At 50.5% G+C, this 25,313-nt stretch overlaps 1 protein-coding gene across 4 annotated transcripts in view; it reads left to right on the top strand.

Moving 5' to 3' along the window:
- SHB (SH2 domain containing adaptor protein B) overlaps window positions 1-12,264 on the top strand; it is a 132,579-nt gene extending 120,315 nt beyond the window's left edge. For all 4 annotated transcript variants that reach the window (XM_081510893.1, XM_081510908.1, XM_081510882.1 and 1 more), the window contains one exon: window positions 11,418-12,264. In XM_081510893.1, the coding sequence (XP_081367019.1) occupies window positions 11,418-11,601 (184 nt within the window). In that variant the 3' untranslated portion in view covers window positions 11,602-12,264. The remainder of the gene's footprint in view (window positions 1-11,417) is intronic.
- Window positions 12,265-25,313: the final 13,049 nt, after the last annotated feature.

Below are 25,313 nucleotides of genomic sequence, written 5' to 3'. Positions count from 1 at the left end.
CGTGCCCTGGGACAGCTTCCTTTCTGAGGCACTGGTCTCTCCACATGTGAAAAACATTTCTTTCCAGTCACATTTCTAACATCTTGTTAATAGGATTTATTTAACAATATTTTTGCAAAAGCCATCTGGGAATGGCTTGTTTGGGAACTTGGGAGGGCATGTGGGTACTGCAGGCCCAGGCCGTGGTGACAGACACAGACCTCGTACCTGCCATCAGAGAAGGGACAGAAACATGGAGGACGCAGTCAGGGGCCAGAGGACCAGGGCCTGAATCCCTCTGCTTCCACCGGCTGTGGGGTCACCCAGTGAATTATTTCACGTCTCTCCGCCTCACCCCCGAGGTTCAGGGACACAGTGGGAGGGAGATCTCTTTGTAAACCCCGAGTGCTGTATAAATGCAGGTGGGGTTATTTACAGAGACTTGTGCCTTCCCCAGGAAAGTATTGGGGGTCTTATTTTGCTAATAGCTAGGTAAATAACTGGATGTTCCCCAGAGGAAATATATCCAGCCCCCTCCTTGAGGCATTTGGTGGGGCTTGAAGCACCCGGCTTCATTCAGTAAAATCTCCAGGTTTCCTGTTCCCCACACCCTCAAGCCCTCGCAACCAGAAGAGTCTTGAATCATCCAGGTCAAGACCCTGGCTTTCAGATGAGAGAAACAGGCACAGGAAGGGAAAAGGACCTTCCCAAGGTCCCGCAGCGAGTTGCTGGCGGACCCCAGATGTCTCGACTCCCTCAGGGTTATTACCCTTCTGAAGCCCTGTAGCACTATATTTTCTTCTCTCATTTTCTCCATAAACGTTCTTGGTATTTGCGGCAGATTTATAAAATTGGATGTCAGATTTTATAGCTCTCGTCTTTGCTCCCACAGTTCAGATTCTAAAGCTATAAAAATGATGTTTTTCTGTGTCTGAGTGTGTGTCACACTCACACATGCACACATTTTGTGCCTCAAACCTGTCCTTTTCTGGGCGCACCCCACCCGCCCACAGTGAGCAGCCGCCAACCTCCTTCTAGCCAAGGGTGCTTTCTGCCACTTTTAATGCCTTTTTTAAAAAGAGATTGCTTCACCCAGGAGGAATATAAGAAACAATTGGTTTTGGCAAAGCTGGCTTATTAGAAATGCTTTAATTAGAACTTTTTTTTTTTTTTTGCTATTTTCCTTTTGAAAATCCACAAGCTGCTCACGGTTCCAGGCGGCTTGGAGATCAGCCTATCACATTCTCAGCACAGACTTTCAGGGCAGAGGTGACAGGTCAGCAGCCTAGGTGTCACTGCTGCATTCCTTCTGGGCACCAGGCCTCCAGCTGGATAGGGGGACAGAGGGACAAGAATAGGTGAGGGCTGTGGTGGAGGGAAGTGTGGCAGGGAATAAATAAGGGAAGAAGAAAGTGAGTCTGACTGGTGGCATCTTGGAAGGCTTCCTGGAAGAGGTGGCGTTTGAGCACGGCCTAGAAGGATAATAATGTATTGGGAAGTAACAGCAAGGCAGAAGGACAATTAGGTTTGGCGTTAGAGGAGAGGTCTCTGCAGTGTCCCCTCTCCCTATGGGGCCAACTTGAGTTTTCAATTGTCCCCTCCATGTCAGCCCCCCTTGGCCAAAGTGACTAAACATTTGGCCCAGGTGGACAAAGATGTGCCTTATAAACTCGAAGTCCTGGTCAGCTCTCTTTCTCTCTCCCCACAGCTTTCTGCATTTCTGGCCCTTTCTCTCTTCCACAATTCTTTCCCACCCCCCAACTTGCTCAGAGTAGTTGTGTGCCCATCGTTTCCACCTGACACTAAGGTGTATAGCCCACCCTGGCTGAACACAGCCTCCCGGGGGAAAATACATTTACACAGTGCCAGGTAGGCACTTAGCTGTCCCTGGTACCTCGTGTTAGAAACTAATTTGAAGAGGCTTCCACAGCGTATCCTCTAAGGCAGGTAGACTTGTGCCAATAACAATGATTAAAAACTTGGGGCAGTTTATGAGTTATGACACAAGTGATGATCAAATCACTGAGGCGGCAAATGCATGAGGTAGTATGTGCTGGGCACACCCACATTTCAAAAACAGTCTCTAAATGTGAGCATAATCCCATTTTGAGTTCAGATTTTCAAACCAGAAAAATGCTTCTTCCTGTCCTGAATTGTTCCAATCTTACCCCCCAGAAATCTTCTGTGACAAAATGAGAGTTGACCGTTTCACTTCTGTGGTAGTTATGCTTTTTTAAAAAGCCATCAGTTCCAATAGTCAGTAACTTTTTGGAACTCAATTACTTGCAGCCATGCTGAAAAAAAACTGTAATTAATGTGGTCAAACCCTAGCCAAATAATAAAATGAAAGCTTTGTTGTGTATCAAGGCAGAAATCAATTTCATTAGGGAGCAAAGAGCCAGCGATTTAATTTTGAGAGAACGCTCTACCCTGTGGATGGAGGTTGTCAAGAAGCTGCCAGAATGGATGCCCAACATGAGAGGATTTGCCCTCCAGAGCCCAAATTACGAAGGGCTGACAGTGACCTTTCAAAATTACATTTGCAAACCTTCCAAGTTGTGGCCACAGCCAGTGGGCTTTTGCTTCTTCATGTTCTTGGGCTGGTGCCCTTTTTGGTTTGGGTCCAGGGGCACATGTTGTCTGACCCACTGACACTCTCAAGCCAATAAGATCCTGTCCTTTGGGATCAGGAGAAGGAGGAAGACAGAGTGGACTCTGGAGGTCAGCAGACACTAGAAAGGAGTTCAGCGAAGGCTTGGGGTGTACATGTGATTGGGAGTCATGTCCAGACAGCCGGACTAATGGCCAAGTGGGATAGACCCACGGGAGACACTGTCCAATTGCAGCCCCCAGCATATGAGAGATTGTGAGCAGCAGGGGGTACCAGGATGGGAAGGATAGGAGCTTCTGCCCTCTGAGGACAGCTGGAGAGGGGAGCTGCCTCAGGTCTGTACCTGCTCTGTACCCCGCTCCTCAGGTGGGCCTTCCCAGGGCAGGTGGAGCAGCTGTGGCCTGCAGGACTGTGCTAAGTCACAGTTCAGCTCAGAACATAGGACTTTTGCATGGGGAGAGCCATCAAAGGTTGCAAAAGGTTGTCCCTGTAAGGCTTAGTGAGCTGCCCAGTGCTGTGGGTGAGCAAAAAGAAAATGCTGGACATGAGATGTGAATGTGGACTTTGCATCACCAGATAAGAACTAGAATGGTGGTTCTCAAACTTGAGTGTGCATCAGAATCTCTTGAAGAGTATGTTAAAGGCTGATCCTAGTTCCAGAGAAGCCCAGGAAGCCACAGGCTTAGCAAATCCCCGGGGACCTTGATGTAGGCATTCCGGGGCACATTTGAAGAAACTCTGTGTTTGAGAAACCCGCACTTCTCTTCTAGCCCCGGAACTCTGGGGCATCTGCAGTGAAGGTCAATCGTTTTGTTTAATATCTGAAGTCATTCTTTCCTGATCGCATGGTGTGAGCATCTTCTATGTGCTAAGTTTCAAAGGTTTAGAAGTTTGTGGGACCTCAGTGGTCACCTCGTCCTCTCCCTTTGTTGTGTAGATGGGAAAATCAAGGCCCAAGAGGGCAAGAGCCAGGGGTGGGACCAGGTCTCGACTTCCTGTTCAGGGCTCTTTTCCCTTGCTTTCAGGGAGTTTAGGGAACACCATAAAGATCTCCCCATTTCACAGATGAAGAGACTGTGGCCCAGATCCCCAAGGCTTGTTGGGAGCTTTTCCACTGAAAACCACCGGTCACTGTCTTTCACATGATTTACAAAAGGCCTTTGGCCAGGGCCACTTTGGCTTAGAGTCAAGTGTGTGCCTTTGAAATTCCAGGGAGGAAGAATGGATCCTCAGGTTAGAGGCAGGGCTGCTGAGCAAATAAATCTGTTTTAGTTTGCAGTTTTTAAAGACCCTTCTGGATTTTCCTTCTTTACTTGTTTTTGTTTTTTTTAAGTAAAACTGTGAGTTGGATCAGGTGCTTTGTGGGTGAGTCCCCTTCTTTGCTGTGCTAATGAATCAGTTGTTCAGTTAGTGAGGAAAGCCCCACCAGGAAAGGAGATGGGTCCTTGGGATAATGAGGGTAAGTGCCATGCTTTAAGGACAAAGATGAGAACTGGGGTATAGGTGGATTGCTGTCTCCTTCCCCCTCCCTGCATGCCCACCTCCACCCTCCACCTTGTACAGCATCACTGCCTTCTCAGAGCATACAGAGGCTATGGGTACTACCCTATGGCTATGGCACAAGGTGGGGGTCATATTGGGTTCACTGGAGAATAGGAGCAAACCTCCACCCCTTTCTGGGTCTCATGTCATCTGTAAAATAAGGTCAGGGAAACTTCTAAGCAGAGAAGGCTCTTTCCTCATCATTCCCACTCTGTTTTCACGTGGACCCCGGTGTGTAACAATGTGCTTTTGAGAGTGTTGAGAAATACCACTCGATGTTTGGGAAAATTGATCTTGGGGATGTAAACACCATGCCCGTTGTCATCTGGTGACAGAGCTGGGGCCAGAACCCGGGCCTCCCCCTTCAGCCAGGCAGGCTGCCCCGCTGGAGGTGGGCCTGCCACCAACTTGGCCATGAACGGCAGACCAGGCAGAAGGGGAGGCACGCTTAGTGCTCAGCCTGGGCAGCACCTTCTACGAAGGTTCCTGCGGCGTGTGGGTGAAACGAAGCCATGCCAGAACCCCAGGCCTTAGCACCTGCCAAACTTGCTCATGCCGCACCCAGTTGGGACCTCAGGACAGTCCTTACGGGTGGGCAGTGAAAGCTCCAATGAGGAAACTGAGGTTCCGAGAGAGGCACAGCTCAGAAGTGGCAGTCTGGGAGACTCTCAGACCTGGGAGACTCAGCCCAGGTCTGGGTCCCTCTGGATCCGCAGGCAGTGATCCCTTTGCCCTCGTCTGACCTTCCTCACCCCGGAGTGCTCCCCTCCTCTCCCGCTCAGCCTCAGGTTTCCAGCTCCCCTTTTGCCTATGAAAACCACTGTGCCCCTCCAAGTCCTCTCCGTGGCAGCTGGCGCTTGCCTCAACAACTGCCTTTGCCCAGCATCTGCCCGACCCCTGTTCTGGACCTGCCTTCAGGTGCTCTGTGTTCCCCCTGCACCTGCTGCTTGGAGTGACAGTGGAGGGTTGGTCCTTGGAAACCTGGAACCTCTGCATCCCTTTGGCAAATTCTGTGCCATGTCTTCAGCCCTTGAATGAGGAGCCGGACAACTAACCTTTATCAGGTGTTCTTGCTTCCTTCACATACACATTCTCGCTTCTCCCTCACATCTATTCTTGTTAGCCCCACTTCACAGATGAAGGGTTTGAGGCACTGGTGACCCGTGAGTTGCCGCTGTTGAAGTTTGGGCTGGGTTATTCTATGCTGTGGATCTGTCCTCTGCAGCATCCTTGACCTCCACCTAGAGATGCCAGTGGCTCCCCTGTCTCCAGACATTGTCAAGTGCCCCCAGGAAGGAGGTAGACTTGCCCCATTGACAACCAGTGCCCAAGGAGAGTATGGGTAGAGAGGGGCTTGTCCTGTAGAAGGAGACACCCCCACCCCACCCCCCAGGCCTGAATGCTTTCTGTCCATCCCATTGGCACAGATGTTAAGAAGCCTGCTTTTGCCACTGTGCTGTCCCCAAGCCCAGAAATTCGCTATACCTGTGTGAGTATACCAGTCCTACTGGCAATGCTGGTGCAGCTCCCCATGCCCCTGTGATGTCTCTCACTGGCTTGAGAACTTCAGCGCTGGAGGAACCCCCTCTATCTTTTCCAGCCAAGAATGCTGAGGCCCAGGGAGAGGGGACCTGCCCAGCCAATGACATAAATGGGATCAGTCAGGCATCTGACTTCAGTCCAGCCATCACCATCAGCCCCATGTGCTTCAAACACAAAAGGGTCTTCGTGTCCCTAGAAAAGTCCTCTTTCCTCTTCCTAAAGCTCTGAAACATTTCACATGTCACTCTTTGCTCTGCATCCACATCTCCCCTTGTAGTTTTCATGTGCTCTTGCTGAAGCCTATGTAGGGACACCAAACCAGAGGAATTACAAAAATCATCCAAGCATCGTTACCATCCCAGTCACACTCCTCCAGCGATGGGAGGCTCACTTCCTCAGCTGTCTGGATCATTGCAATCCTACTGTCTGACACTCTGTTAGTCTACTCCTGAGAAAATTGCCCCCGATGGGTTCGTTCTGACCCACTTGCTGCATTGTACGGCACAAAACAACCCTTGCTGCCAAAGGCATCGGCCGGCTCTCCTTCCCCCTGGAGATGGCTTTTCATCGTGATTTACTGAAGATCTCACCCTGAGCCGCCAACTTAGAGCTTGAGAAATGCCTGGGCTTCTTGGGGAGGCTAGTCGCTGCCAATGCATTTATTGAAAGTCTGATTATTTGGTTGTAAATCAACTCATTTGGCTCAGCGGTGTTCACATTTAGATGTTTGTTCTGTATAACTTGGTGCAGGTGTCTTTGGCTTGTCCCCCTGAAGGCAATTTCAGAATGCATGTGACCTCGTAAACCCCTTCCCCCAGCTCCCTCGACCCCTAGAACGTCTCAGCTGGAAGGGGCCTTTGTGCCCCTCACCCCATGCATGGCACAGTTGGAGAACCCCACCACGTGGCTATAAGGACTCAGAAAGCCCTGGTATCCTCTCACTGCAGTTCAGGCAGGTTGCTTCTCCCTCTGGCCCTTGATCTTCTTGCAGATAATGTCAGCCCTCCCAGCTTCTTTGTGAAGCCACAGGTTGGTCCAGTCACCGACCAAGGGCAGCAGTGGCGATCACGTTGCGCACATTTGTTCTGCCAGGCTCCCAGGCCCCAAGCGGGAAGTTCATAGCTTGTGCAGGGCCAGCCTGCCTGCGGAAAGCCCTCAGGAGATGTCACCCCAGTGCCTTTCTCCTGAAGGCCCCCATCACTGGAGATCTGGGTGGTTTCTCCCACAGCAGCCCCACGGCTCTCCTTGGAGCATGCTTCTTTGCGGACACTCATGAGTGTTTCTGGAGAGGCTTGCTCACAGGTGTGATGAGGAGGAAAAGTGTCTTCTCCGTAGACATCTCCATGGAGGTCAAAGAGCAGATGTGCTGAATCAGAGCCATTTGCTTGCAGAGGCAGCATTGCTGCAGGAAGCACCTGTCATGTGGGCCCCAAGGTGCCCATGGAGGCACACAGCCTCCTTCAGCCTTGGTTTCCCCATCTGTCAACAACAGTAGTTACACCAAGCAAAGTGTCAGCCTTGCCACAGGCTTAAATGAGATAGCATGTGGTAGTAGCTTGGTGCATGGTGGGGTGAGCCTTTATTCTGCAGGGTCCCAAGGACACCCCTGGATGGTCTTGAGCTGAGGGACAATGTGCTGGGGCATCTCCATGAAGAGAGCAGCTCCCCAACCACCTTTCAAAAGAGGTAAACCTGAGCTCACACCTCTGAGCATGGATTCCTGTAACCAGGTCCTACACACTAATCCCAAAGGACAATTTCCTCGACTTCTCCCACATAAATATTATATCAAGTATTTTTTAAGTCATTTCATCATGAAAAGAAGCGATTTAACATAACTATTACCCAAGATTCTTCATGAAATATGCATCAAGCAATTAGGGCTAAAAGCTTGAGGTGAGGCCTCGCACCCTGCCTGGGCCGGCAGCTGTGGGCTGAGTGATGTTTTATTAAAGCCCGTGATTATGAGACGAGGTGGGGCCTGTTATTAGGCCTGACTCGCCAGGCACGTTTGATAATCCCGGTTACGAGGAGGTGCTTTTTGTGATGGTAATGAGCGATCTGAACGCCCTGACAGCCCCAGCCTCCATCAGCCTCCACCAGCCTTACAAAACTCATTAGACAGGTCACCCACTGGAGACACCCCTAATTGTGACTTAGCTCTCGCAGGATGTCCTATCAAAGGAGACAGGGCTGACACAGGAGCTTGGCAGGAGATGGCAGCCTGTCTGAGCTCCCTGGGGACCCATGGCTTCTCAGAAGCCATGATGGGGAGGTGGCCAGTCCTGGAACCCTGCCCTGGGTGCATGGTCCCCAGGCTACTACTTGCTCCTATGGCCCCACACATCCCTGTGCATGCTGGGTATCCGATGTACCCTCCCTTCTCCCTGAGAATTTTAATCTTGTGCTGGATTTCCTCCTTTGAGTTGGCAGTTATTAAAATCATCCCTGGCAGCTGTTTTTAAATCTTCAGCTGTCGTTAGGTGGCATCTCACTTGTGAGAACCTTGTGACCGATCAGGATATATCACTGCAGCACACCTCCTGGGTGTGTGTTGACAAGGCTCTGCCCAACGTTTGCATTAAGTCAGGGTTTGACAGACTGTCTCAGAAAGAAAGCCCTGCTCACCTCTCGAGGCCAACCAACTCTGTATGATGGTCCTTCCATGGCTGGGGACTCCACTGGTCAGGACACACCATCCCTGGTCCCCGGGACAGCCATTCACTGCCAGCTCTTGTGCTGCTCTGATCCATTGTTACCGGCAGGGTGGGTGCCATGGGAACTGAGGCTGCCAGTCAAGAAGTCACCTGCTCAGGGTCTGATGCCTCTCACTCGCCCCCGGCTGGCCTCACGGGGAGTGTTGGGGACTAGGTTGGGCCCTCTCCTGGAGCTCATGGGGCTGAGGTCAGGAGCATGGGTTCTGGGAAAGGCCCCCAGGGAGGGAAGCAGCAGCAGCTGATGGCTGCGTGACCCCGTCAGCTGCCTCCCGTCTGGAGCTTCAGTGCTGGGCACATGGCCTGGCTCACAGGAAGTGCCCAGGAAGCATCACCCCTGAGAGCCATCCAGGCTAACGCCCTGTGAGAGTGGGACTGGAGGCCAAGAGCAGCAGTGGAGGGGGCATGAGGCTGACTTGATCCCTTTCTGCAGGAAGCCCTCACCTCATGGGCAGATTATGCTCATAGACGTGGAATCTAGGACCTTAGGCCTAGAAGCACCCTCAGAGGCCATGCAGTTAGCGTTCCCGTAGGTCCAGTGTGGGTAGAGCAGAGTCCTGTAGGGACCAAGGAGAGCCTGAGGTCCAGAGAACCAGAGCGTGCAATGCATGAGCCCAAGGGGAAGGGCCGTTCCTGCAGGGACTCCAGCCTGAGGGCCAGCTCGTGGGCCTTCCTTCTCTGGCTCTGTCCTGTTGCCAGCATCCCTGCCCACTTCCCTCACTGAATGTTTTCAGAACAACTAGTGTGAAAATATCCTATTAACCCATATGAGTTATTTTCTTTAACCTCCTTAGATACTAAATCGGTTCCCCTAACGACCTCATACCCGCAATGCCATGAAAGCTTTGGCGTTCAGACCAGCTCACAGCTAGTTGTTGAGATCTAACACATCCTGTGCTTTGCAGCACCAGCTGTAAAGCCCAAAATATCATCCAGGCAGAGGGCATGACATGTCCGAGGCCACATCCACCCACCCAGGTCACTCACCTCTGCTCCAGCCCTGTTGCCCCCATACCAACCCACCCCTTCTCCAGGTAAAACTGAGCACATGGCCTCCAAGACTGCAAGGCTTCTTAACTGTCCCCAGTTTTATTAGCCATACAATTTCAGCCCTGTATTCAAGCAGTTACAGACTCTTCTAGGCCAGCACAGATTTGCCACCTCTCCATGGAGGTGGGTAGCAGGTAGCTGACTGAGTCTTGGGCTCAGAGGGAGTTGCTCGTATTTTAATGCGCGCGCTGGCTTAAGCAAGTGCGCCTCCTGCTTCTCAGATGAGGCAATTCTCCAGTGAAATGACCCTTCACTGAGGAGCAGAGCTTGCCACAGGCTCTGTAATTAGAACATTGTCAGCCTTAAAAAATCTTGATTTAAATTTCAGTTCTTTACAGGAATTATTCTCTCTTGAAACATAATTGCTCTCCGAACGATTTCCTTTAAGCTGAGGGTGACATCTCTAAATACATTATTATGAGCAGATGTATTACTCAGTGCCTGCACTTCATTAAGCACTTGCTCTGCCCATTTGAAAATGGTCCTGGAGTCCAAATTGATGCATTAATAGAGCAGGCACCGGTAAGGGAGGAGAACCCAGTCCTGGATGGAAGAGATGTGGAAGAAGCTGAAACGAGAACAAAAGCTCAGAAGGGCTGCAGGCTACACACCTGTGTCCACACAATGCTCTCAGCCTCACCTGGGATGGGCTTGGTCTCCTGGAAGCCGGCCCCTAGGGCTGCTCACAAAGGATGGGCTCTGGAGAAGGCGCAGGAGGTCAGAGCCCCAGCTTTCTCACTAAGTGACACAGTAAATTTGGACTGTGTTTTGGAACCAAGCATCCACAGGTGTGGTGGCTAGGCCAGGCTTGGTGCTGAGCGAGCAGGGAAAGGGCAGCCTGAGCAAAGGTGGGTTGACTGGGGGTTAGTGACCCAATGTGGTCAGAGTCCTCAGTGGGAGGTGGGAGAGGTCCGCATGTCACGGGCTCAGGGCTCTGCTTTGATCTCTGAGGAACCCACCCACTGCCCGTTTCGGCAGATGCCAAGCACAGTGGGCACAGAGCCTGCACCCTGCTCTTGAGCTCCCAGGGGAATCGAGAAGATGGATAAGTAATTACAGTTCAGGAAGGCAAGTGCTGATGGAGTGCTGATCCTCGGTGCAGTTGGAGGAAGGAAGGAGCTCTGCCAGTGGGAACTTGGAAGACTTCCTGGCAGAGGAGACATTCAGGCTGGGCCTTGGAGGAGGCAGGCAGGGTTTACTGAGCAGAGAGAGGAAGCACCGAGAGGAGACTGCCAGTGTTGGGGCAAAGCTGGGGAGCACACATTCTCCCCACATTCCATTGGCTACAATTAGTCACATGACAACAGTGGGTGCAAGGGAAGCTGGGAAATGTAGTCTCAGGCTGGGCAGCCCCTTCCTGCTGACAGTTCCATATTATTGAAGGGAGAGCATCAGTTTTTTGGAAACAATTCACCTGTCATCCTGCCACACTGTTTCCTCATCTGTAAACTGGGGCTGATAACCCCTGCCCTGCCCACTTGTCAGGGCATTGGGGATTTAAGCATGGTGCCTGCCAGGCAAGGCTTAAATTCTCCTCTGCATCAGTAATAGGGAGAGGAGCCAAGTTTGGGGGTTTTCTTGTTTTCCTGAGGAAGTCTCTCAAATCTCTTGAGTTTTGACAACTCTCCTGCAGCCGTGTCTGCTGCTAGGATTGAGAGGCTCTCAGGTGAGGCCACATTTCAGCTGGGCCTGGGCCCCATTCCTGGCTGGGAAAGGGACAGCTCAGGGCTGTTTCTTGTCTGTCCCAGGCACCAAGGAGTCTTCCACACCTCAACAGGAGGTTGGCCAGAGGGAGAGCTCTCGGGTAATGAGTGTGAATTCATGACAAACTGGTTCAGAGCAGAAATGAGAGGCTCTCTGGGGACTGCTTTCCTGAGGGACCCTTGGCCCTCCCACCCACTCCCTCCTCCCGAGCAGCGTGTCGGCCTCGGCCTTCCCTCATTCTGCGGATCCTAACAACCTCTGCGCTTTGTTCACAGGAGCAACCAGGGCTTCATGCACATGAAACTGGCCAAAACCAAAGAGAAATACGTCCTGGGTCAGAACAGCCCCCCGTTCGACAGTGTCCCAGAGGTCATCCACTACTACACCACCAGGAAGCTGCCCATCAAAGGCGCCGAGCACTTGTCCCTCCTCTACCCCGTGGCTGTGCGGACCCTGTGAGCCCCGCCCCGCCAAGCCGGGGCCCAGACGTGGAGGAGCCGGTGGCCCCCGGCCGCTGTTGCCAGCCGTGTCCTGTTTGTGTCGTGTGTATGGTACTAGCACACCACTGCATGTCTTAGAATGCTGTCGCCACTCGCGGGGGCTGGAGAAGGCCTGGATAAAGACTTAAGGACAGCCAGCGCGCCACCCCAGCCCCCAGCCCCCAACCCCCTCCTCGAGTTTCTGTGAATTAAAATATTTGCAAATCCAAAGAGATGCCTTCCAGGATGAACAAAGGAGAGCAGCTCCGAGGGGCGGGGGCTGCGCCTCCCGGGGTCGCGGCTCTTTGTTCTCCAGCCGTCAGGAATTCACACCTGTGTACCGGGCGCAGTTTTTCCCACTGGGGCCCCCCTGGTGCCGGGAGCCAAGTGCTGTTGTTTTGAGAGCCCAGAAGGCCCCGGAGTCCCACCTCCCTTCTGGTGTGTGTGTCAGTGTGTGTGTGTGTACGCGCGCGCGCGCGCGAGCACATTGGTGGGAGAACACGACCACACACAGATGTAAGCCCACTAATCCACTTCTAGTCACTCAGTGTAATCATTAGGAGATCTCCAAGGGATCGTTGTGCAGTCAAAAAGGATTCAATTATTTATGAATAGGGTGTGTAAATAAAATAGTCATTTAATATATATTCTTATCCCTTTTTTTTTTTTTTTTTTTTAGTATACTGCAGTGGGTCTCTAAGGGGGGCAAGTGCTTACCTGCGAGTTTCATTCCCAGAGCAAGGTGCAACTCCTCTGGGCACGTAGGAAGGAGGTAGAGCCCCCAGCTCAGGGCAGAGAGGTTTTTGCCCCGTTTTGCCCCGTTGAGAGTTAACCTACAGGAAGGGGCATTCAGGCTCCAGCCTCAAATGTTGATCCAGCATCCACGCTCCCTCTTCTGCATACAGCCACCCCGTGATGGCAAGTCTGTCTTAACCCCACAGGTGCACAGCACCCAGCAGTCTATAAAGTGCTCTCCCCATTAACTCCTCATTAACCCCATGAGGCTCAGAGAAGGAGAGTGATTTGTCCAAGTTCATGCAGCCCACAAGCAGAGGAAACTCTTGAGTCAGTTCTTTGTCTCTTGCTGTCACCCTGCTCCTGGAGGAAGGCAAATCCTGACCTCTCGGGGGGACATGGAGTCCTCTTGGTCATCTGCATTGCCTCCACACAGATAGGAACATCTGCACACACACAGCCACACCCCACCCCCATCTCGCCCCTGCCCTTCACAGGAGCTGATCCTTCTCATACAGAGCAGACCCTCAGTGAGGTTGCTGTTACTCTGTTACCTTGCCTTTTCCTCCCACCCACCCACCACCACACCACAATTAAATGCAATGGAAGAAACAAAAGAATCTCACAGAATAGCATGAAAGGCATGGCTTTCACCTACTGAAGGAGGTGCGAGGGATCCAGATACATCACGAGTTTCAGCGCCTTCGCCAAGCACGTGTCATCCTGCCTGCCCGTGGGCTAAGAGGAATGGAAGTCTGGTCACCATCGTCCCCAGCAGGAGGGGGCTGAACCCAGCTTGAACATCACCAGCACTGCCAGGCCTTCAAGATGCTCCCGACTCACTGTCCAGATGGGAGACAGAGGCTTCATGAGAGGAGAGGACTTGCCCTGGCTGCCCGTTAAGCCAGTGCAAAGCGGGACTATAAGCCGTGTCCCTTTAGATGTCTGGTGTATTTTAGCAGGCTATGGCCAAAGCTGTTCCCTTAGCATCTGCTTCCTGCCCAGTCCAACCAATCAGGTCAGTATCCTGAGTCCTTGTCTCAGTCCAGGCAGCCCCAGCCCCTCCCATCCATGAATCCCACAGGCCCATCCACCTCATGGTTGCCTCATTGCCTGTGACCTGGGCCTAGTCTCCAACACCTCAATCCTGACCTTTCCCTTTGCTGTTTCCAAAACATCCTTTGAGGCTACAGTACCTAGAGTGATTCACGCTTTCCTCTTTTTTTTTTTCTCCTAGTGAGTGAGAAAATGAGTGACATGTTGGCACTTGTCCAAACAGAGGTGCCAAAGGAGAGTGGATCCCTAGGACCCAGTTAGAGATTGGGAATGGGGGAGGTAGCCCGTGGGGGAGGTAGCCCGCGGAGCAGGGCTTGGGATGAACCTCACAGTAGCCCCTCCTCCACCAGCAAGTCCAGATTCCTACAGGGCTCATCCTGAGAACCACAGGTCAGGTAGTGCAGGAGCCCACGATCATTCTCACTGGACAGACTTCTCAGAAAAGGCTCCACCCCATGGTCTGAGGGAAAACAAGGCTGCTTCACCCTCTGGTTTTGTCTTTACTCTTTTAAGGGATTCCTGGGCCCTGTCTCCATCTTCCTGAAGTTTCCCTGGGAGGCCCAACCTGCAGCTCCCCTTGGGGACTGAGGTCGGCAGAGGAGCCATCTTACAGGATGGGAGCCGCTAAAAGGAATTTTTTTCCTTAATTTTATGAACCTCTCCCTCTTCTTCCTCTAATTGTGACCGTTTCCTCTGGCGGCGTGTATTCATGTTTTCTTGGACATCTAACAATTGAAACAGCTTTTCCCTTTCAGAAACACTCACATTCAGGTTACTGGCGTTGGTTTGGGTTTTGTTTTGGCTTTTTTTTTTTTTTTCATCTGCTGCCAATTAATGAGAGGGAAAATGAGCTGGATTTCTTAGACAGGGAAAAAAAAAGCTCCCTGCCACACAATATATCCCGCCTCAGCATTTTGTCTCAGAACACAGCCTCCAACCTGACAGGCTGCGTTGCTCAGAGCCACAGGACTGTTGGGGTTTTTTTCCCCCCTTTTCTTTCCCTCCATTGCTGGCTTCATTATTGACCATAATGCCCCAACCACTTCAGCAGTAATGTCCTTGAGCACCGAGGAGTCAAGGCCTTTTGGGCAGCCCCTCCAGAACAAGATGGCGGCCCAGAAAGAAAGGAGGCTTTGTGGGGAGAGAGGGCCCACCTGCCTGTCAGGAGACAGGCTCACAGAGCAGCCCTTCTAAAGAAAGAGGTGAAAAGGCCCCTCTTCAGAAGGCTGGGCCAATCCCAGCTGAGCTGTGCCTCCCCTCCCAGAGCGGCTCTGGTGGGCAGGCAGAGGGCCATTTTGATGTAACTTCCAGCAGGGGCCTGGGAATCAACAGGTGGAGCCCTTGATAGATGCTCTGCTTCTGCAGTCACAGGCCCCGGAAATTGCCTTTTTAAGATGCAGAACACTGAGCTCTGGCCAGCTCTCCAATACACGCTCAGGGAAGCGGTTGATGTCACTTGATCAAGGGCCCAGTGGGGACAGACAGCCAGGCTTACCATGTGCTCTCACAGACCCCAAGGACAGTGCCTGCAGAAACAGGCAGACAGGGCAGGCTGGTGTTTGGAGTTGGCCCTTCGATGCCCGTGAAGGGTCCTGGGGGGATCAAATGGTCATCCAGCAAGCTGCCACGTCTGTTCTTTTACCTTCCACCAGCAATTACCGGCAGAGACAAATGGGGCAATTTGTCCAGTGGAACCAGCACAACCCAGAGCCCAGATGCAGGAGCACCTTCCAGAACCCCACAGAGACCCACTCAGGCACCCCCTGGGCACGGACAGCCCCCAGCCTCTCCCCTTCTCCTCGGGGCTGTTGTGTCACTGCCAGGAGCCTTGTGACCAACACCTCCTGCTGAAAGTGTCCTGTAAAGATCTAATTCTGTGTGATGAACTGTATGATAATGTATATTTAATGTGAAGCTTTTAATACACACGTGTTTCGTTTAAGCTGTACCTCACTGAGCCTGCATGTTTTCTTTCTTTCAAATGCAAACGTGTGCCCGGGGTCTAGTTTGATTGCCTTCTTCTTGCAGAAGTTGAAGTTCTGCCATCATTCCCCAAAGATGGATGGTTAAGGGAAGAAAGGAAACTTCCTGCTTGGTAATTAGGAGGAAGCTAGAGCCCTAATGAGCTCGTTAAGTGAAAACAAATTAATTTGTTCAGCAAACATTTGTTGAATCCTCGGGCCTGGTGGATACAGAGGAGAACAGAACCCAACCCCTGCCCTCAGGAAGTTTCCAATGTTGGGAAAACGGGCAACTACATGTGATGCAATAGAGGCGGGCCAGGGGTCGGGGGAAGGTGAGGGGGGATTGAATCTGTTTGCAGCAGTCAGGAAAAGTTGGGCCTTGGAGGATGAGTCGGGAACCTGAAGGCCTGGTATTCCCAGCAGAGGTAACAGGTAGGGGGTCACAGTATAGCTGGAGAAGGCAATGGCACCCCACTCCATTACTCTTGCCTGGAAAATCCCATGGATGGAGGAGCCTGGTAGGCTGCAGTCCATGGGGTCGCTAAGAGTCAGACACGATTGAGCGACTTCGCTTTCACTTTTCCCTTTCATGCACTGGAGAAGGAAATGGCAACCCACTCCAGTACTCTTGCCTGGAGAATCCCAGGGACCGAGGAGCCTGGTGGGCTGCCATCTATGGGGTCGCACAGAGTCGGACACGACTGAAGCGACTTAGCAGTAGCAGCAGCACGGTATAGCACAGCCTGCCTAGTAGGAGATGGTGAGGTCTCTGGGCCTCTGAGGGCTTCATCCTGTGGAGACAAGGAGAGGGGCGTTATCACTTGTGGCAGGAAGCCCTTCTTGGTCTTCCTGAAGACTGAGAGATGCTCGCCCGTTGAGGGCTTCCCTGGTGGCTCGGACAGTAAAGAATCTGCCTGCAATGCAAGAGACCTGGGTTTGATCCATGGGTCAGGAAGATCACCTGGAGAAGGGAATAGCAACCCACTCCAGTATTCTCGCTTAGAGAATTTCATGGATAGAGGAGTCTGGTGGGCTACAATCCATGGGGTCACAGAGTCAGACACAACTGAGCGACTAACACTTTCACTTTTTGCTTTCTGGGGAAAGGCAGGTAGGATACGACTGGCATACAGTCTCCCATTGTTTGCTCCTATGTCATGATCATGATGATGTCCTTATGCAGCCTGAGACAGGGAGGCCCAGGAGGGTCTGCAGCCCGAGCTCTTTCCTCCCTCACAGGTCAGCACCTGAGGAGGCACAGGGACCTCCCCACCCCACACCCCCCACCCCAGCTCACCTGGAAGCCTGCTCTGGAGTGCAGCCCAACCCCCACCTGGCCCTGGGGGAAGTCCCTGTCTCTCCCTCCCTCCCAAGGGTGTGGCCCTCTGTCCCCTAGCAGGCTGCTTCCTCCACCACTGCTTCCCCAGGTCTCAGGCCTTTATTCCATATTACACACACACACACACACACACACACACACACAGGGCTTGCTGTGGGAGGCCCATGTTCAAGAGAGGGCAAAGCCCTGGCATGTTCCTGGGCCCAACACTGGCAAACACCTGTGCTCTGAAACCAGGGATATTTCCTAAAGAGAGGAGAAAATGTCTCTGGTGGTCACTTCTAACTGCCTATTTCATGTTTGGGGAAGTTTTTTAATTTCTATTTTGGTTAAGTTTAACAAACATTGAGGATAAAACAGGGCCTGGGAAGAGCTGGTGACCAGGAGTAAGAAGGTGAGCCCAGGTAGCATGTTCCTTAACTAGTCGACAGGAAGTGGTGGGTGACCTGACGCCTGCCCCCCTGCATCTCTGCACAGGGACCAGCATCGAGGGCCAGAGACTGAGGTTCAGAGAGGGATAGGAGGCCGCTCAGAGCCACACAGCGAGTCCATCTCCACATGCCATGGGTGTTGAGGGTGGCCAGCTCAGTGTTACCTTGGCCGGTGCAGCAGCTCTGGGAAGACTGGGGTAGGGGGTGGGGATTTTTCTAGGACAGTTTATGAGCCAGTTCCTTCTCTCTTGCTCCCTCCTGAGTGGGAGCGTCCCAGCCTGCAATTACTAGTATCATCTCTGGCTTTGGGGGAGAATTTTTAAGGGACCATGATCTGACTGGATGGCAGGATGTCACCAGTGTAGTTTTGGCGCCCTCATGTGGTTCTCTTCAGCATCGCAGCCAGTCTCAGGGGGAAGGGAAGGCAGCTCTAAGTCAATTGGCCTGTTACACAGAAACTGAAGCCCAGGCTCTTGTGCTTTCCCGCTGTGTGACCTGAGCAAGGTGTAAAAAGCTTTCATTTTCTCCACTGTAAAGTGGCATGAGAAGTGGCCTCACGGGGTTATGGCAAAGATTACACGCAGTGTTGGATAAACACCGTTCACATGTCTTAGCTTTCATCAACCTACAGACAGCATCAGCTAGGATGAGAACAAGGTGTGCTTTCAGCAAAGGCAGGGGTCATTACAGCCACAGAATTTCAAAGGAAAGAGGATCTGGGGTTCTAGGAAGGTTTCCTATAGGAGGTGACAGAGGAGTCCAATTTACAAATCAAAAGTGCTCCAGCACTACTGAACATCATGAAGGATCAGTGCTCAAGATCATTTTCCTGTCCGAATTGAAGTCCAGAATTGCTCTCTTCATCCCCCTACCTCTGCATATTCTGCTGTCCCATCTTTATGTATTTAAATTAATGCTAACATACTATATTATTTAAATAATAAGCAGCTGTTGTGTTTACCATTTAAATAAGTATCACATCTGTTTATTTCAATATTAAACCTATTTATTGTCTTTACTGTTTAAGCATCAAATCCATGCAATGTCTTGACTGTTTATTAAACACATATCATGTTCATTATTTGTCTGTCTGCACCCACTAGAATGTGGACTCCACACAAGCAGAGGTCTAGGAGAGCTCCTGACACGTTCAGTTCAGTTCAGTTCAGTCGCTCAGTCGTGTCCAACGCTTTGTGACCCCATGAATCACAGCACGCCAGGCCTCCCTGTCCATCACCAACTCCCAGAATTTACCCAAACCCATGTCCATTGAGTCGGTGATGCCATCCAACCATCTCATCCTCTGTTGTCCCCTTCTCCTCCCGCCCCTAATCCTTGCCAGCATTAGGGTCTTTTCCAATGAGTCAACTCTTTGCATGAGGTGGCCAAAGTATTCGAGTTTCAGCTTCAACATCAGTCCTTCCAATGAACACCCAGGACTGATCTCCTTTAGGATGGACTGGGTGGATCTCCTTGCAGTCCAAGGGACTCTCAAGAGTCTTCTCCAACACCAAAGTTCAAAAGCATCAATTCTTCGGCGCTCAGCTTTCTTCACCGTCCAACTCTCACATCCATACATGACCACTGGAAAAACCATAGCCTTGACTAGACAGACCTTTGTTGGCAAAGTAATGTCTCTGCTTTTTAATATGCTATCTAGGTTGGTCATAACGTTTCTTCCAAGGAGTAAGCGTCTTTAATTTCATGGCTGCAATCACCATCAGCAGTGATTTTGGAGCCCAAAAAAATAAAGTCTGACACTGTTTCCACTGTTTCCCCATCTATTTCCCATGAAGTGATGGGACCGGATGCTATGATCTTAGCTTTCTGAACGTTAAGCTTTAAGCCAACTTTTTCACTCTCCTCCTTCAGTTTCATCAAGAGGCTCTTTAGTTCTTCTTCACTTTCTGCCATAAGGTTGGTGTCATCCGCATATCTGAGGTTATTGATATTTCTCCCGGCAATCTTGATTCCAGCTTGTGTTTCTTCCAGCCCAGCATTTCTCATGATGTACTCTGCATATAAGTTAAATAAGCAGGGTGACAATATACAGCCTTGACGTACTCCTTTTCCTATTTGGAACCAGTCTGTTGTTCCATGTCAAGTTCTAACTGTTGCTTGCTGACCTGCATACAGGTTTCTCAAGAGACAGGTCAGATGATCTGGTATTCCCATCTCTTTCAGAATTTTCCACAGTTTATTGTGATCCACACAGTCAAAGGCTTTGGCATAGTCAATAAAGCAGAAATAGATTTTTTTCTGGAACTCTCTTGCTTTTTCGATGATCCAGCGGATGTTGGCAATTTGATCTCTGGTTCCTCTGCCTTTTCTAAAACCAGCTTGAACATCAGGAAGTTCACAGTTCACGTATTGCTGAAGCCTGGCTTGGAGAATTTTGAGCATGACTTACTAGCATGTGAGATGAGTGCAATTGTGTGGTAGTTTCAGCATTCTTTGGCATTGCCTTTCTTTGGGATTGGAATGAAAACTGACCTTTTCTAGTCCTGTGGCCACTGCTGAGTTTTCCAGATTTGCTGTCATATTGAGTGCAGCACTTTCACAGCATCATCTTTTAGGATTTGAAATAGCTCAACAGGAATTCCATCACCTCCCCTAGCTTTGTTCGTAGTGATGCGACACATTGTAGGTGCTTAATAAGTATTTGTTAAATGCCATAACAGTGATAAAAGTTCCCCTATATAGGGGGCTTACTCTGTGTGCCCTACATGTTGTGCACACACCGGTCTCTTTGTGTGAGAGCAGGAGGTTTAGAAGGTGAAGTGGCTGCAAGGAAAAGCAGAAGTTAGATTTAATGGTGAGGGCTCTGTGTTCCTCTGTGCCTCACACCCCAGAGCAGAGTCACAGCCCAGAGGTTAGCAGAGTCTAGAGGGAAGTACGGGGCTTCCCAGGTGGGCTAGTGGTAAAGAACCAGCCTGCTGACACCTGAGACTAAAGAGATATGGTTCAATCCCTGGGTTGGGAAGATCCCCTGGAGGAGGGCATGGCAATTCACTCTAGTGTTCTTGCCTGGAGGACCCCCATGGACAGAGGAGCCTGGTGGGCTACAGTCCATAGTGTCACAAAGAGTCAGACACAACTAAAGCAACTTTGCATACATGCAGAGGGAAGTACAGAGTCCCTTCTTCCCAGGATCAGGAGAGAAGGGTGACATTTACAGCATCAGGTGACACAGTCCCTGAGCCTCCACTGCCTGCTCCATACCTCATGTAAAGGAGAACGAGCCTCCGTCTTGCTGGGTCTGCCATTGAGGAAGTCCCCCTTGAGGAAGTAGAAGGTGGGCTCAGGAAGGACCCTCCTTCTAAAGTGGGGATGTCGAGGCTCTGAGACGGAGTGAGCTTTGCCCCAGATACGCGACCGGGAAGTGGTAGGTCTAGGACTCAAACTTGGGTCTGCTGATCTTGCAATGTGCCACATCTACTTCAGTGGGTCTCACCTTTCCCTCATCATATAGTTCCCTCAGGCCTCTTGTAAATTACAAATTCCTAAGCCCTTCTTCTAGGAGAGTTTGAGCCAGTAGGTCTTGACGGGCACCAGGAGCCTGTGTTGGTAACAAGCTACTCAGGTGCCTTATGATTAGAGCGTTCTGGGTGAAGGGCCAGTCTCCTCGCTGCTCTGCAGCTCACCATCCATAGATTCTTCCCCAAGTGCCGGGCACCAGCTATTCAACAGTGCTTCTATTCTCAAAGATGGTAGGAGGTGGTGCCGCCCAGCCTCACCTCTTGATACCTACTACACTTAAGCAGGTCAAAGGACTTCCCTGCGCACACAAATTACATGAAAACCAGAGGGGATAGCTATCACGTCACTGCTTGGAAAACTCAGACTGTTGTGCAAATGTTTGATGTTGTTTTATTGACTCAGCCCTTGACAGATAGAAATGTGTTTGTATTTCACAAGTATGTGTCACTTAGATACAAAGTAAGGTGTCCCAGGATCCCACCCCAAGGTCAACAATGTTCTGAACCCTGAGGGCTACCAGGGGGCACAGGCTCTGCTCGGAGATGTGACTGGGAGAAAAGCAAAGCTGAGGGACAGGGATGAGGTCAAGAAGAATGAGAAGCCTGCTGTCTCCTTCCTTAAACACGCCTTCCTGTCCCATGCTTTTTCTGGAGCCCACCTTGTTTTAAGTCCTAGTTATGTGTTGTGGGTCACCTCTTCCAGGTAGCCTTCCCTGATTGCAGCTAGGGCATTTTCATTCTTCTATGGGCATTCACAGTGCTTGATATATGCCTGTTTCAAGCCCTGCTCACTTCTCGTCAAGACTAAACCCCAATTTCCTCTCTGGGCTGCATTCCTGAGCCCTGCCATTGGGGAATTCAAACTTTAGGTTACTATTATGGGTCAGAATATCAGTTTAGAGCTGTTGTTTCCCTAATGTGTAGAACCACCTGAGGCTTGTATTTGAGCTAGAGAGGCCAACAAGCCTCTCCCCTGGAAATTCTGATTTCATAGTGCATCTGCTAGGACCTAACTTTTTGATATGTAAAATGCATACGAGTCACAAAGGACAGCCAGCCCTGTGAGGGAGCTCTGTGTCGGGTAGTGAGGTCAGGAAGAGCAGCAAGAAGCCTCTGCATAAGCTGAGCAGTGAAGGGTGAATACAGCTTTCTCATGAAGCAGGCAGAGCCTTTGAGGGGCAGAGGACAAAATGTACACGGTTCTAGGACAAGTCAAAGAATGCAGGGAAGTGAAAGTTCAGGGAAGGGACCCAGAAGTGGCTGGCCTGTGGCTGGAGCCTGGGGATGTGTAGGGGAGTGGCCAGAAAGGGAAAGAAAAGTCACTGACCCCTTGCTAGGTACAGAGCCGGTGACCTTATCTGGGCAGAGCCTCTCAAGGTAGCCAAGGCTCCACTGACGACAGCTTGCATAAAGCTGTTTTTGTGGACATAAGGGCCCATAAGAGCGCTAGACAAGTTTCTAGAAAGGATTTTAATGGGAGGTTGAAGGGGGAGTAGAGGGTGCTTAAGCAAAGATTCATCTGCAACACTCCCATGGCCCTTTTTCCAAGCACCCAGACCCTCTCCACCAGCATTTCATTTGGGGAAACACCCTTTTTGCTAAGCACTGAGTTGGAGGGTCAGAAACGTCAGACAGCTCTGCCCTAGTAGAAAAGGGAGACAACCTCACAAATGATTGTAACATAAACAGATATTAGAAGTGCCCCAAACTGTGTGTGATGGGCAGGGCAAGGGCAACCATGTCTGCCCAGGTTAATAAGACATGATTTTCCAGGGAGAAGGCAGAGGGCCTTAAATGGTTAACATGATTGACTACTGAGAGTCAGTGATGAAAGAGGGAGACAGGTTTAAGAAACAAGGGTTTGCAACACACTGAGAGACTGCGCAACGCAGAAGCACAGAATGAAGCTAGAGATGAGGTGGACAGATAGTAAAGGGACAGGACACCGAGAACCCATGAGCCAAGTTAAGGAGTTTGGATTTGTTACAGAAACAAGACAGGACCCTTAGAAGTTTTTTAGCTGAGGAGTGAGATAATCAAAACTGGGTTAGACACAGGGAGCCTAGCCTGATGCTCTGTGATGACCTAGAGGAGTGGAATAGGATGGGGGAAGGAGGCTCAAGAGGGAGGCTATAAATATATATATATATTTATATACATATTTATAGCTGATTTGCATTGTTACATGGCAGGAACCAATGCAACACTGTAAAGCAATTATCCTCCAATTTAAAAAAATTTTAAGTGAAAAAAATATGAAAAAGAGATGACTTCTCCATCAGATGGGCAGTATTCTTGGGCTTCGCTTGTGGCTCAGCTGGTAAAGAATCCACCTGCTATCCGGGAGACCTGAGTTTGATCCCTGGTTTGGGAAGATCCTCTGCAGAAGGAAAAGGCTACCCACTCCAGTATTCTGGCCTGGAAATTTCCATGGACTGTATAGTCCATGGGGTTGCAAAGAGTTGGACATGACTGAGCGACTTTCACTTTCTCCATCAGACAAAATAACATAAAATACCATCCAAATAAATAAAACCATTAAATGATTAATATTTGCAACCTGAAAAAAAAAAAAACTTGGTTAGAGGATGTTATCTGACAGATGCTGTGGAAGCTGGAGGTATAGAGAACACTTTAATAAGAGACTGAAGAAAGAATACAACAATGGGTGGATGAGGACAGAGAAATTAAAGGATAGCTTTACGATGAATCCTGAATCAGATAATATAGGCTTTTGATCTCCAACATTCATATGCCCAAGAATAGCCAATTAAGGACCTGGGAGGTTTCTAACAAGGAACTAAGAGCTGGTGGGGGAGAGGCCAGCGCTGTGACTGGCTGCATAAAAGAAACAGACTGGCTTAGCTCCAGACATGAGTGCTCCTGTCGACACTGCCCTCTTTTGAGGGGATTTCCCCCTCTTTTGAGTCTGTTGTGACCCAGCTGTGTGTTTAGTTTCCATTTCTTGCCTCCTCTTCAGGCTTTACCACAGGAGAAGAACCTCTCCATTCTAATCAGAAATGAATTATTTATGCTATGAACACACTGGGTGCCTGCCTAATTTATTTATTTTTCGAATAATACATCTGAATAAGAATTCACACAAGACAGGGCAAACATAATTCTGGCATAAATGCCTTTCCTCAACTGTTGCCCAATTTTAATGATTCCAAGGTACAGAATGGCCTTGTCATTATTCATGGAGCCCAAAATCTATCTCTGCACGCTAGTTAGTTGCCAGGTGCCTGTATCTGACTGTCAAGGTTTGCAATATCAGACCCCACCACCTGACCTTTACAATCTTATTTCCTGCTATGACTTTCCTCGCTATTCCAAATTCCACTCATTCATCCTCCAAGGCCCAGTTCAACACCTCCTCTTCTATGAAGCCATCCTTGGTTCTCTCTTAAGGGGAAAGGCCCCTCATGCTTCTGAATTTTCAGAGTTTTTGCTTTTACAGCCTTCACTGCACTCTAAGCTCTCCCAAGAGAACACAGTGGCACACAGTAGGTACCTCAGCAGAGCATTTGCTGAAATTAGGTAGCACGGCCTCCCAATCACAAGAAGCAGTTAATCAGACCAGCTCAAGCACTCAGTATCTACAAAGTGCTCTCAGAGGAAGTGCACAGGGAAAGCCACCCACCCTGTTTCACTCCAGTGGAGTTGCTTATTGGACAAACCCCAAGTAAAGAGCATGTTGTGTAGTTGCTAAGTCCTGTCTGACTCTTTTTTGCGACCCTATGGACTGTAGCCTGCCAGGCTCCTCTGTCCATGGAATTTTCCAGGCAAGAATACTGGAGTGGGTTTTCATTTCCTACTCCAGGGGATCTTCCTGACCCAGGGATACACCAGAAGATCTTCCTCACCCAGGGATGGAACCAGTGTCTCTTGCACCTCCTGCATTGGCAGGCAGCTTCTTTAGCAATGAGCCACCTGGGAAGCCATCACCTATTTGATGATCCTCCAGAGGACCTCGCTCCCAGGCTGACCTTTCCATTTCCTTCGGTCCCTCACATCTGTGTGCCTTCCAGTTGATAAGAGTCAGATCATTATTCCCCGGGATTCTTACAAGGGCCAAAGGATGCGTGCAAGGCAAGTGTTACTTTTCAGAGATCTGGGGCTCAAGAACCGCTATGACTTGACCTAGGCCTCCTAACTCCTAGTGCAGTGAAGTCCAAGACGTGCAAGTTGTCTGCGATTGAAAGGAAACAGGGCTTTTAAATAATTTGTATATTTTAAAGCACACACATTTGTATATTCTAAAGGTGTTCTGTGAACTGCAGTATCAGTAGCTGACAAAAGGCCACTCCGAGCGTTTGATGAAATCTAACCAATGATATAAAGGGTAGCGAGGTGGAGACTTTGAAGGCCTAGGCCCACGTGCAAGCTTGCCATCCACAACTGTCGATTCCCAGTGGTCCTTCCACAGGCTGTGCACTAGCAAAAGCGTTGGCTGTTTCTGGCACGGCAAGGCCACCGTACACCAAGGGTACGCTATTCCAGCAAGCGGAACCCGAAAGCCTGACGACAGGTGGGATGGGTGACTCTACACCTGCCCTGCGGCGGCGAGCCGCTGCCAGGAGTTAGCCGGCATCACCTGACCCTCGGTGGGATTACGGAGAGGTGCTGCGGCGACGTCTACCTCACGTGACCGGGCTCGGCGGCGTCGACCGCGTCACGCTCCGCCC

Source organism: Giraffa tippelskirchi, chromosome 1 (assembly GCF_054371585.1).
Source record: "Giraffa tippelskirchi isolate mGirTip1 chromosome 1, T2T-mGirTip1v1.2.pri, whole genome shotgun sequence".
NCBI lineage: Eukaryota > Metazoa > Chordata > Mammalia > Artiodactyla > Giraffidae > Giraffa > Giraffa tippelskirchi.
Note: the sequence above shows the minus strand (reverse complement) of the source record. Positions and strands in the feature narration are given on the sequence as shown.